The sequence below is a fragment of the Benincasa hispida genome, chromosome 2 (genome assembly GCF_009727055.1).
Source record: "Benincasa hispida cultivar B227 chromosome 2, ASM972705v1, whole genome shotgun sequence".
NCBI lineage: Eukaryota > Viridiplantae > Streptophyta > Magnoliopsida > Cucurbitales > Cucurbitaceae > Benincasa > Benincasa hispida.
The window spans coordinates 2,861,306-2,873,383 of NC_052350.1; the positions used below are offsets into that span (position 1 = coordinate 2,861,306).

Consider the following 12,078-nt stretch of genomic DNA (forward strand, 5'->3'; position numbering starts at 1 on the left):
CAATAACTTGTTATTTATTTCGGCTATGAGAAGACATGAAATTAATTCAAAATACTGTTTAAAACATTTCCCTCGATATTGTTGCTGCAGGAGTATATTCGAGACTTGAAATGCAGAAAATGTCTTATTTAACATATCAGCATCATAATTTTTTCTCCGCATAACAATAATTTTGAATTGATTTTAAATAATGCATAGTTGTAATCACTTACTGATTTGAAATTCTGTAGCCTCGAGTGCATCCCCTCATAACAAACTTTGGGAAGAATAACTATTTTTGTATGATCACACTTCTCTTTCAATTTTTTTCACAAGATACAAGGATCTTTTATTGTAAAATACTCAATTTTCAATCCCTCGTGGATATGATAATGAAGAAAAATCATAGTTTTTGCTTTGTTCTGACTGGATGCCGTATTTTCTTCTTTAATTATTTCTCATAAGTTCATAGCATTTAGGTGAATTTCGGCATCATTCGGCACCAAGTACCCATGGCCAATAATTATTGTTGTTAATATCAAAGTGCGACAAATTATAATTTTGTGAGATTTGTCATGACAACACTATCATAAAATATTGTACTTATGTTAGAAATTTAATAGATATTGAATATGTAAAATAACATTAAATTTATTAATTATAATGAAGACGAAAAAATCGGTATACCTTTAGGACCTACCTTTGGCAGGAAAACTGGTAGGAGCTCGTGTTGATAACATGTTGTCAAATTGAGGAGCACATTAGAAACATGTATATGGAGAAAAATAATATAATATATAATCAAATAATTAAAAACATAAAATAACTAAAATTATAAAATTAGATAATAAGTAAATGAGTGGAATTCTCACAAATATATGTGTAATTTTAAGATCCATAAAATGTCACTCTTTACAGGCAAAGTGGTAAGTAGATGTGGACTTACATGGACACCAAACAATAATTACAAGGCACATGAACAAGAGTCACACATGGTTTTAGGACACTAAGCAATTTATTATTATAATATTCATAATAGATTCTGAATTTTAGGGTTTTCTTCTTTTTTTCGTTTTTTTCTAATAGTTTTGGGCTGCAGATTACATTGGGCCCACGACTGGAAAGGCCAAATGAATGAGAGAGGACGACGAACAACTTGAAACTCAAGGACGATTACATTGAGGACGACGAAGAAGGAGAAGGCGAACGATTCTGGTGAACAAAGGGCCAGAAGGCCAAGGTATTTCTTTCTTCTTAGCATTGTTAAATGCATGTTTTTTATTATTTTTTTTTTTTTTTAAAAAAAATTATTTGGGTTAAACTCTCTGAAACCATGGATTTTTTTTTGCTTTCTTCCACCTCTTATATGGCATATTCAATATAGCTCTTCAAAGTAAATATCATATTCAAGAATCCCAATTCCCCTGTGTATAGAACAGAATTTCTGTTTGCTAATTTAGGTTCAGGATTGTAGAAAACTGCTTGATAATGTCCGAAGAGCCCAGCTCCGGGCTTAGGCTCAAGAAGAAACTCAAACTTGCAGTTGGAAAATCCAAGAGTTCGAAGAACTTTGATAGAAGCACAGGAGATAGTGTTGAAAAAGCTGCTCGGAGGGGGAAACTGAAGCCTGCAACTGATAATGTTAAAAGACACAGAATATATGGTGGCCGAAATAGTGATATGAAGGTCAATTCATTCACTGATGTTATGAAATTCAAGAGGAAATCTCTTTCGAGAAGACGACAGGATGATGAAGTTGTTGGAATGCCTACAGTTTTGGCTTCTAAGACTTCAAACCAGTCTCTTAAAAAGCAAGATAATGGGGTAAGAAGTTCGAAAGTATTCTATGATAAAAGGAAGAGTAGAGGGGAAAAAGACCACAATGTGGAATATGTAAGGAAGACACATTCCAAAAACACCAAGGATTCGAGCAAGACATTGGATTCTACTGAGAAAAAATCATGGCGTGTAACTCATTCAGATCCTGCCAAGAAAAGAGATTCCAAGAAAAGGAGTGAAAATGGTGATCCAGAGCTCCTAATTGATCAACATCAACCAAAAAGGAGGAAGTTGGTAATTCATAGAGGTCCATACGATCCCTCTAATAAGCGGCTGGATGATGGGATAATAACTGATGGTGAGTTAATACCCATGTCTCAGTTTCCTACCAATTGGATTGATATTCTAGGCTGTAACCGTACTACTTTATTTTTTGATAGGCTAAGCTTAATGATATATTATGTTGTTTCTGTTCGCTTGAATTCCTATATGAGTTCATTTTTTCCCTTTCCTTAGAGGCTCTTCCTTTAATTCCAGAAAATGCCGGGCAGGAGAAAGCAAACTCAGAGAAAAAAGATGAGATATCAAAAAATGCTCAGTTTCGAGCCATACAACCTAGTAAATCCATCATTTCATTCGTAGAAGAGAATGTAATTTGCATAGCTATGTGTTGTTATCTGTTTTGCTTTATAGGTATTCTATTAGCGTTTCATGTGTCGTTCCATTTATGATTATTTATTATGTTGTTAACAGTTTTTGGGCCGTAGGCGCATGATTGAGATTAAAAGAGCAGGCTACAACACCGATCTCACTGCCCCTTTGGATAATATCCCCTTTTCTAACAGTGCTGAGAGAGAAAGAATTGAAGAAAATGTGTGCATTTGATATTTATGTAACAAAAATGTTAACCTTTTGTTCTTTCCCCAATCCTGTCAATTTCCTTGTGGAAACTAATTGTAATGCGCAGATATTCAGGAATAAGTTGACCTTCTTTGCTGCTGCAAAAGCTTCATCATCTTTTCCACCTCCTGATGTGCCAGAGATTGCATTTGCTGGTACGCATTTAAAGTTTTGCTCATGCCTAGCTCTATCTCAAAGTCTCGATACATTAACTAGTAGTTGCAAATTTAATTAAAATTTGTAGTTGTTTCCAATAATATTTGATATATCTGTTACTCTATTTTCCTTTCACTTATATGAGATGTTGAAGTCCACTGATATTATGAATTAGCTAGTATTTCGCCTGAAAAAATGAAGGTTTTGCTCCTCCCCACAACCCTTCTGCATAGGCATGCAAGAAAAACATTAAGAAAAGGAATATCTTTTTGGTCCTGGTTTCCATTGGGTCCTTAGGTTTTGAAATGTTGCACTTTTATCTTTGAGTTTTGGGCTTAGTTTTCATGTGGAATATTACATTTTTACAACAATTTTGAGTTTATTTTCCATTTGGTCCTAGGTTTCAAGATTTTACACTTGAAACTAGGAAAATATGAAAACTAATTCAAACTTAAGGGTTAGAATGTAATATTTTGAAATTTAGGGGTTAAATGGAAGCTATACTCAAATCTTTATGTAGAAATATACATTTTGAGGACCGAATGAAAACTATATTCAAAACTTAGCTACTAAAAAGGTCTTTTGGCTAAATGGATTTGGCATTTTAGTCAAGAAAAAGAGGTTCTTTGGAGGAATTTTGTCCAGGCGATATTTAGGTCGTCATTTTGATAAAATAATAATAATAATAATAACCATCCAACAACGGCAACAACACTCTTTGTAGAGTTAGTAATAACTCTTCCATGGCTTTTTGGTCTGATTTATGGATTGGTTCTGGCCCCCTTAACCAATGCTTTCCTCATCTCTTTGCCATTGTCGAGTCCAAATCTGCCCAGTTGAAGAGGTATGTAACCAATCAACAAGCTCTTGGGCCATAAACTTCAGAACATTCCTCAAAGATGATGAGATTAACAAATGGGCCAGTGTTACACACCACGTCCCTAGCATCCAGCTGATAGAACCCGGATATATTGAAATATAAAAGATAACGGAAATACAAGATAAACTAAGTGTTCGAGGTACTTGGACCCTCCCAATCTTGAGATAACTCTCAAGCCCTAATTCATATTCCAAAATATTGCTTACCTTCTCCATCCCGCTCCTCTCTATTTATAACCAACTTCCCTAACAAACTCCTTATCTAATTACTAATATACCCCTAATATTCCTCTAATACCAATTCTATCACCAGCTTACTGCTCCCAGTTTTTTGGCCTTGGAAACTTGAAAGCGGTGATCTTTGGTCCACCAAGTCCCTCATGAACCATTGGCCTTCTGTTGGACCTTCTGCCCAAAAGGACTTGTAGGATAATTTATGGAAGCTCGCTTGTCCTAAAAGGAACAAATTCCTATTATGGGAAATTAGTCATTCTTGTCTTTAATTCTATGGTTAGACTTCAAAGAACATGCCCGTGGATTAATCTTTCCTCATCATGGTGCTGCCTCTGCAAGGATAGTAACGAAACACAATTCCACCTTTTCTTTTTCACCCTTTTAAAGTGACAAGCGATTTTGTGCGGTATTGTCCAAACTTTGGGATGAGAGGAATGCAAGAACTTCAAGAATTGTTTTTTTAGAAAAGAAAATCTTCAAGAATTGTGAAAGATCCCCCCAAAGAAGTCTTAGAGTTGGCTATTTACAATGCTGTTTTCGGGTGTAAAAATTTACATCCTCTAAACGATTTCAATTTAAACTTCCTTGTTGCTAATTGGAAACATCTTTTGTACACCCTTTGAATCCTTTTATATCTCTTTGGATATATTTCATACGTTAATAAAATGGGTTCTTATAGAAAAAAGTATTTTTCTCAATAGCAAAATTGCTTTACTTTTGGTTAATGAATCTGTTTTTCCAACCCCTTTAACCATGCCTTTGCCTGGTTCTGGTCTGGGGGTGTTACTATATAGTTCTTATGCAATATTTTAAAATTTTCTTAGATGCTTGGTTTGCTAGAATATTTTTGAATTTTTTGTTTGGACATTAGTTCCTTGGAAGACTTTTTGATGTTGCCTTAAATCTTTCTTCATGCTAGGAAGATCAAATGTTGGAAAGTCATCACTGCTTAATGCCCTTACAAGACAATGGGGTGTTGTACGGACATCTGACAAACCTGGTCTTACTCAGGTGCTGACGTCTGTAATTCTGGCTACATCTTGTGTTGGATATGTCTATTAACATTTGACAATATTTGCTTAAGTACAGACCATCAATTTTTTTAATCTGGGATCAAAGCTATCTTTGGTGGATTTACCTGGATATGGCTTTGCTTATGCAAAAGAGGAAGTTAAGGATGCTTGGGAGGAGTTGGTAAGAATTTCAATTCTAAGTTGGCCTGCCCAAAAAACTGACTCTTTATGATAGCATTTTTTTTTTTTTTTTTTGAAAATTTCAGATATTACTTTAAACTCCCCTTAATAGTTTCTTAGCTATTGAAGTGTAAACTAACAGTGTTACACAAAGGGAAGAAAGGACTGCTTATAACATGTAGAAGTTTAGATGTATTGTTTAATTATGAAGTGCATTTTGTTTCCTTTTAGGTTTTGGGGTTAGTTTTATCTAGTTGACTGTTTACTTATATATCTAGGTAAAAGAGTATGTTTCAACAAGAGTTGGTCTTAGACGGGTATGCTTACTTGTTGATACAAAATGGGGGATGAAACCAAGGGATCAAGAGCTCATTAATTTGATGGAAAGGTACCAAACTTACAGCTAATGCAAATTCTTGCACTTAACTTTATATATAATTTGTTATATGAGTAAGTTTTCATTGGAAGTATGATGTATTGAAGCTTATGAATTCACTGTGATAGATCTCAAACGAAATACCAAATTGTATTGACAAAGACTGATGTGGTCTTCCCAATGGATGTAGCACGTAGAGCAATGCAAATTGAAGAGGTTTTTAACGCCCCATACGACTATAATATTTGTTCTTAAATCATCATTTGTTTCTTTCTTTCTTCCTTTCTTCTTTTGAGACTAACAATTATTGGTAACGACATTTTTTCAGAGACTCAAGGCAAACAAGTCAATTGTCCAACCTCTGGTATGAAGAACATTGTTTGAGTTAATTTTTCTCATGACTTTCCTAAAGTAAAATGAGAGATCTAATAGATCTGACTGTGTGGTTTATCATATCAGATGATGGTTAGTTCAAAATCAGGAGCTGGCATCCGTAGTTTAAGAACGGTTTTGGCTAAAATCGCTCGGTTTGCTAAAGTCTAGGTGAGAGGTGCCTTTTTTATGACAAGGTTAATTATAGCTAAGCAAAATAATCATAAAGCTTCTTGCGATCAGCTAAGTTTGGTAGTCAACTTGGAAATACAATGAAGTCCCTGCTACAATTTGGCTCAAATTGAGTAATACAGAATTTGGGCCGGCATAAGCTGAAAGAAATACGAGGCATCGTCTTTTTTGAGTTACAATTCAAAGATGTGAAGATGAATATTCCACAGGATCAAATGGGTTCAAAAGGGTCAATCTTGCTGCCCTTGTTTCTTGCCTTGGCTGTTTTGGAATATTACCAACTGGCTTGCGGTGTTTTCACAATCCCTAAACTTTGTTTATTTGTCCCCTTTTTGCCCATGTATGTGATGGTTTTACAATACCCATCTATACCGAGCCAGCATTTATGGAATTTTAAATCACAGATCATCTCTTGGTTACTAATATATACTGAATGAGTTAGCCTCATTTTGGTCATGGAATCTAATGTCTGATAATTTTAATTGGAAATTATGTTTTACATGTTTGCCCTCTATATAGTAGTGTTTGGAGTGAATGTCTATGATGTATTAGAGGGTCTTTATTTTATAACTTGATTTGCAAATTTCCGACTCCATGCATTGCCCCTCATAAATGGATGATGACATTGATTGTTGAGTTGAGTTGGTGGACGATTTTTGACTTTTCAACTCCATTGAACGTAAGCCACTATTCCTCTATTCCTTATTACACATGGCTGCTGATTCCTTATTTTCATTATATTATTTTTTAGATTGAAATATCATTTTAGATAAATTTATTCAATCGTAAATTTAGTCTCCATTACTTGTTTATTATCCGTGATAGATGTCTATCGTTGTTTATTAATGATTATTATTTTTTATTTGAAAATAATTCTATATTATATTTTACGTTGAATATTGCAATACATGTTTAGTCATGAAATGAAAATACGATGAGAATGGTGTTTTAACTCATTCTTTTTTTTCATCCATTATTGATTATTATAGCAGCCAGCCACCATTATAATATCCTACTACTTTTATTTATTTGTGTATTTTGCAATAAAATATTTTGCTTGTGGCATTGTGGGTTATCACTAACCAAATCTTTAACCTTATCTGATTATTAATATCATTTGTCTTGGCATCCCTTTCATTTTAGTCATAAGAAATAATAAAAAATGAGTGGTTAGGTTAGGTGGAAAAGCAAGCAACCTCCAAATTCCCCAATTTTGACAATTCCTTCACTTCACTCGTTGATTTACCCTAACAATCATTTCTTCCCTTTCCCTGTGCCTAAATTCTCTCCCTTAATTCAGATCCAGAGGTTAGAGAAAGAATAATAATTGGAAGAAAAAAGATATGTGTCCGCTGAGATTTATTCTCATATTTCTCTCAGCGACACTTGCCGGCTTCTTCCTTCTCCGTAACCTCAAATCTCCTCCTCAAGATTTCGTGGCCGGCGATAATTCCGACGATAACTCCAAGGAATTGAACTCCGATTCGTCGTCCTCCTCCGAGGTTCTTGTAATTGTTCTTCATCGGAATCTTGCATTTCCTTTTTCTTTGTTTGTGTCTGAATGGAACGATTGTGGTATGTTTGAACAGGTGTCTTCGGGGTTCTGGACGGTGGTGGACATGGCCAGCGGCCGCTACTTGTGGAGGCATTTGTTTCCGTCGTCCAAGAAGCCTTCCGATTGACGATACTATACGATACGATGTCGGACTTGTGAGTGTTTCGGCGGCCTAGGGCTCATCTTCTTCTCTTGTATTGTATGAATAATAATCTCTTTTACCCTTACCACCTTCGAGTAGATTTTGTAAAATTCCTCTTCTTCCATTCCTATCGAATGTCGTCGTTAACATCTAAATCTGTAATGGAAAATTGAAATACTAAAAGTGTTCAGAAATGCTCAGTCGTAAATGCTTCTGATTTCAATTGGGATTTTCGAGTTTCAATAGTATCAAACTTCAAAGAAAGGAAAAACTTTTACTGTTTGTTTTGGATAGGAATCGATGATATACTCTTTTACAAAAATACATTTGCACTTGAGTTGTATTAGTACTTCGTATGAAAAAAATGTTCTTATCGTCCATTTCTCCAGTCTTCTGCTTCAATCTACAGTGAAACCAAGGTTGGAATACCAATCTGGAAATATCGAAGCTCCGTTTTTATGGAAATTTCAGAACAATTTATTGGAATTGATGTGGATAAAAATTGTTATACTTGGTTAATGAAACTTTGATTAAGGTTTACTTAGATTATAATTGATCATTTTTATCATTATTTTTTAAGTAACACAATATTGAGATATCTGTTATAAATGTCTGAGTAAATGTTATGCCAGAATAGAAATTTTAAAAAATGGAAAAATAATTACTAACATAATATAAAATTTAGAAATATTTTTCAAGTAAAATGATATAAAAACCATGAAAATTTTAGATGGTGAAAGAAAAAAAAAACTTATATCAATTTAACTTTCGAAGTAAAATCATGTGAAAAGTTAAAAATAAACATAGATTCTTGTGTTTTTTCCAATTATTTTTTTTAGAAATGAAAGTTTTGAGTTGATAATAAAACTAAAAACTTGAGAAAAGATGGAAATTAGAAAAAGTAGTAGGTCTAAAAACAGATCTTTATCGAAAATGACATTTGACACGGGAAACTATAAATTTATAGACCATAAATTTGAAAATTTTGAACTAAGCTAACTTAACTAATTTAAAAAATTGTCAAATTTTCTAAATTTTTTTAAAATCTTGAACTTTCATCGAAATGAGGGAAGAATAAAATGAACAAATTCTGGAAATATTCTCGAAATTTTCTAGAAATTAAAAGAAGTCTCAAAATTTTATCGAAAATTGGAGAAAACGAAAATTTCACTCATCTACATTTCGAACCCCTCGAAATCTCGAAATTTCGAGATTTCCATGGAAATTTTAAATCATGGGTGAAACACTTCTCTATTTTTGTTGGTTTTCTCTCTCGTTCAATATTTTCTTACTTTACATATTTGTGTTTTCCTTTTAAGATTTCAATATTCTAACAAAGTTGCACATTAATAGTTGAGTGCGCGTTAATAAGTCGAAGTCATTTAAAACTAAAAACACATTGAGATTTGGATAATCATTTTATCGAATCTTTTTGTATTTGGCTATTCAACTTTTTGCCGAGTTTTAATGAATTTTTTTTATTTTTAAATGAGAGAATCTATATGAAAAAAATGTGGATATCTATATAATTTGTTTTAAAGTTAATTCTTTTTCAATTTAAGATAATTTTAAAGAAATTGACAGTACTATCAGTAGGAGGACCTTTTATTATTATTATTATTATTAGTTTGGAAGATATTAAGAGTATGAATCAAACTCTTGAAAGTTTAGAAACATTTTTGAAAGGAGCAATTAACGATTTTTATCCATATACCAATGATGAGGGTATTTTTATTTTTTTTTAAAAATTAATGGTATTTTTGATAGTTGGTTATTATAGTCCTAATGGCAAGAGTTTTTTTTCTTTTATGAAGCATTTGAGGCAAGAAATTGGTTATTATAGTCCAAAGTTATTATAGTTTGGTTATAATAGTTAATGTTTGAGGTGTAGATTATTTTAGTTTGGATTATGGTAATATGTGTTTGAAGTGTAAACTATATTAGTTTGAAAAGAAAACAGTAAACATTGTAACAAATAATTAAAAAAAAATGATCAATGTAAAATAGTAAAAACTGTGGTAAATAGTAAAAATTATACCAAATGGAGGTTTTAAAATAGTGTAGTTAATTGGGAAGTACAAAATAGTATTTACTGTAGCAATGAGAAATTATTGTAATCTTATGATAGTCTGCCTCAAATGCCCCAAAAGTTTAAAGATATTATTGAAAATTTTGAAAGTGACACAAAGGACAAAGTTAAGGGGTATTTTCCATAATCTAGTCAATGAAAAATATTTTTTTTTATTATAGGGAGAAAAATATATTTGGTACTTAGGTTATAAGTCTAGTTTTCATTTAGTCCATAGATTTCAAAATGTTACACTTTTAGTTATAAGTTTTGAGTCCAATTTTAATTAATTAGTCCTTAGATTTCAAAAGACCCTTGAGATTTATTTTTTGTTTCAGTTTTGGTTCAAGGTTTCAAGATATTTATTTTTTATTTTTTACATTTTTAACTAAATACTCACATTTAGACATTAATCTAAATGAATTATAAGAATCATACTTATTTAAGGTTCACTATACTTCGTCAGTATTAAAATGAATTCTAAAATTTCATTTCATAATTAATTTAAATTAGTTAATAGACATTAATGTTAAAAACAAAAGTGCCTATTTCATTAGATGCTAAAAGTGTGAAATTTAAGTACCAACAATGTATTTTCCCTATAATAATAATAATATAATTCAACTTCTAAATCTTAACAATTTGTGATCACAAATTGAGACGATAAAAAAGCATATGAAAAATATATTTTGGTCCCTAAGTTTTGGGTCTAATTTTTATTTGGTTCCTAGATTTTAACTGTTACACATCTAGTCCTTAAATTTTGACTCAAAATTTCATGTAGGGGGACACAAGGTCATATAAATATGATAGATATTATATGCATCTTCGATATATATAATATAGTCAAAGTGAACATAGCTCAACTGATATACGACTATGTTAACTACCAAAGTTATATATGATTGTGTTAGCGACTAAAATTATATTTTAAATTTATTTAATTAAAATATAAATTTGAATTTATAAAATGATTGAAAACTGATTTATTAAGTAGGGTTGATTTCAAATATAGCAAAATGAACCAGAATATTTACAAATATAGTAAATTTTACTACTTATCTACGACAGATCATGATAGACCTCGATAGACTACTATCTATGTCTATTTGTGTCATGATAGGCACAGATAGTAAGATAGTAGTCTATCACGGTGTATCACAATTTATTGCAGATAGATTATGATATTTTGTTCAGCAGTTTTGTAATTTAAAATAATTTTTCCATTAAGTAAAGTAAAGTAATCAGAATAAAAAGTTTTAATATAAACATTAAAATCTATTTATCACTACAAAGAGCCTATATTATTTAGTTTATATATATATTGTACATATTTTATATTATATTGTACATTAGTCTCTCGAGTCATTAGGACAAGTGGAAGATTGTTGGGATTGATGTTCTAATTCTTCCGGAGTCTCGTTGTTTGTAATGATACACATTGTTTGATGAATAAAATAAATGTTATTTCATTCTGGCATTTACTCATATCCAATAAATAAAGCTCATTGGTTATCTTATATAAACTTAAGCATGTATATGCGATATACAAGTAGATCATGCCTTAAGTGATAATCTAAATAGGTCTGTAGTATAAGGATTAAAGTGGTCCAGAGTCTCGTTGTTTGTAATGATACACATTGTTTGATGAATAAAATAAATGTTATTTCATTCTAGCCTTTACTCTTATCCAATAAACAAAACTCATTGGTTATTTTATGTAAACTTAAGCATGTATATGTGATATACAAGTGGATCACGCCTTAAGTGATAATCTAAATAGGTCTGTAGTATAAGGATTAAGGTGGGATACCTGATCCTGGTCACACTACGGATACGACCCGCTTTGTAGAGGTTTGCAAGTGTTGTAAATTACTACAAATGGTAGATCCTGACCATTCATGTGGAGATGTACGAGCGGAGTGTCCTATACAAAGAGTTTGTATAAGACCGGACTACGAGATGATTAGACTCTCTGTATAACGCCATTGATACTAGAGACTTACATCTCACCTAAACGACCATATGTGACACGACCTCAATCCTGAGTGTTTTGGAAACTCTTGCCTTTGAGGGCGGTCCTTTGATTAGTATAGGTGAGAGTGGCTAGATTGTCAATTCAACATGCCTACCTTTTTGGGGACTTGTCTGATCTAGGAGCTAGGAATTCAATCCACAAGATGGAATTCACTTTTTTCTCGAAGCAGGGATAAGTAGAGAGATTGCTCCCCTAAGTGCTGATTCTGGGGCTTG

General features: G+C 32.2%; 2 protein-coding genes across 5 annotated transcripts; both read left to right on the plus strand.

Moving 5' to 3' along the window:
• Window positions 1–1,077: 1,077 nt before the first annotated feature.
• LOC120071244 lies at window positions 1,078–7,986 on the plus strand. Of its 4 annotated transcripts, XM_039023403.1 has the most exons (13): window positions 1,078–1,219; window positions 1,454–2,116; window positions 2,296–2,408; window positions 2,512–2,631; window positions 2,726–2,813; window positions 4,847–4,938; window positions 5,017–5,121; window positions 5,399–5,508; window positions 5,625–5,712; window positions 5,825–5,860; window positions 5,956–6,039; window positions 6,112–7,562; window positions 7,650–7,986. In XM_039023403.1, the coding sequence occupies exons 2-11, from the start codon at window positions 1,468–1,470 to the stop codon at window positions 6,037–6,039; spliced, it is 1,485 nt and encodes a 494-aa protein (XP_038879331.1). In that variant the 5' UTR covers window positions 1,078–1,219; window positions 1,454–1,467; the 3' UTR covers window positions 6,112–7,562; window positions 7,650–7,986. The 4 variants fall into 4 exon arrangements, with proteins under 4 accessions (XP_038879331.1, XP_038879328.1, XP_038879329.1 ...); XM_039023400.1 differs by having other exon boundaries at window positions 5,956–7,562; XM_039023401.1 differs by having other exon boundaries at window positions 1,079–1,219; window positions 1,446–2,116; window positions 5,956–7,562.
• Window positions 7,404–7,742, plus strand: LOC120071167. Its single transcript, XM_039023273.1, has one exon. The coding sequence runs from the start codon at window positions 7,404–7,406 to the stop codon at window positions 7,740–7,742; it is 339 nt and encodes a 112-aa protein (XP_038879201.1).
• Window positions 7,987–12,078: the final 4,092 nt, after the last annotated feature.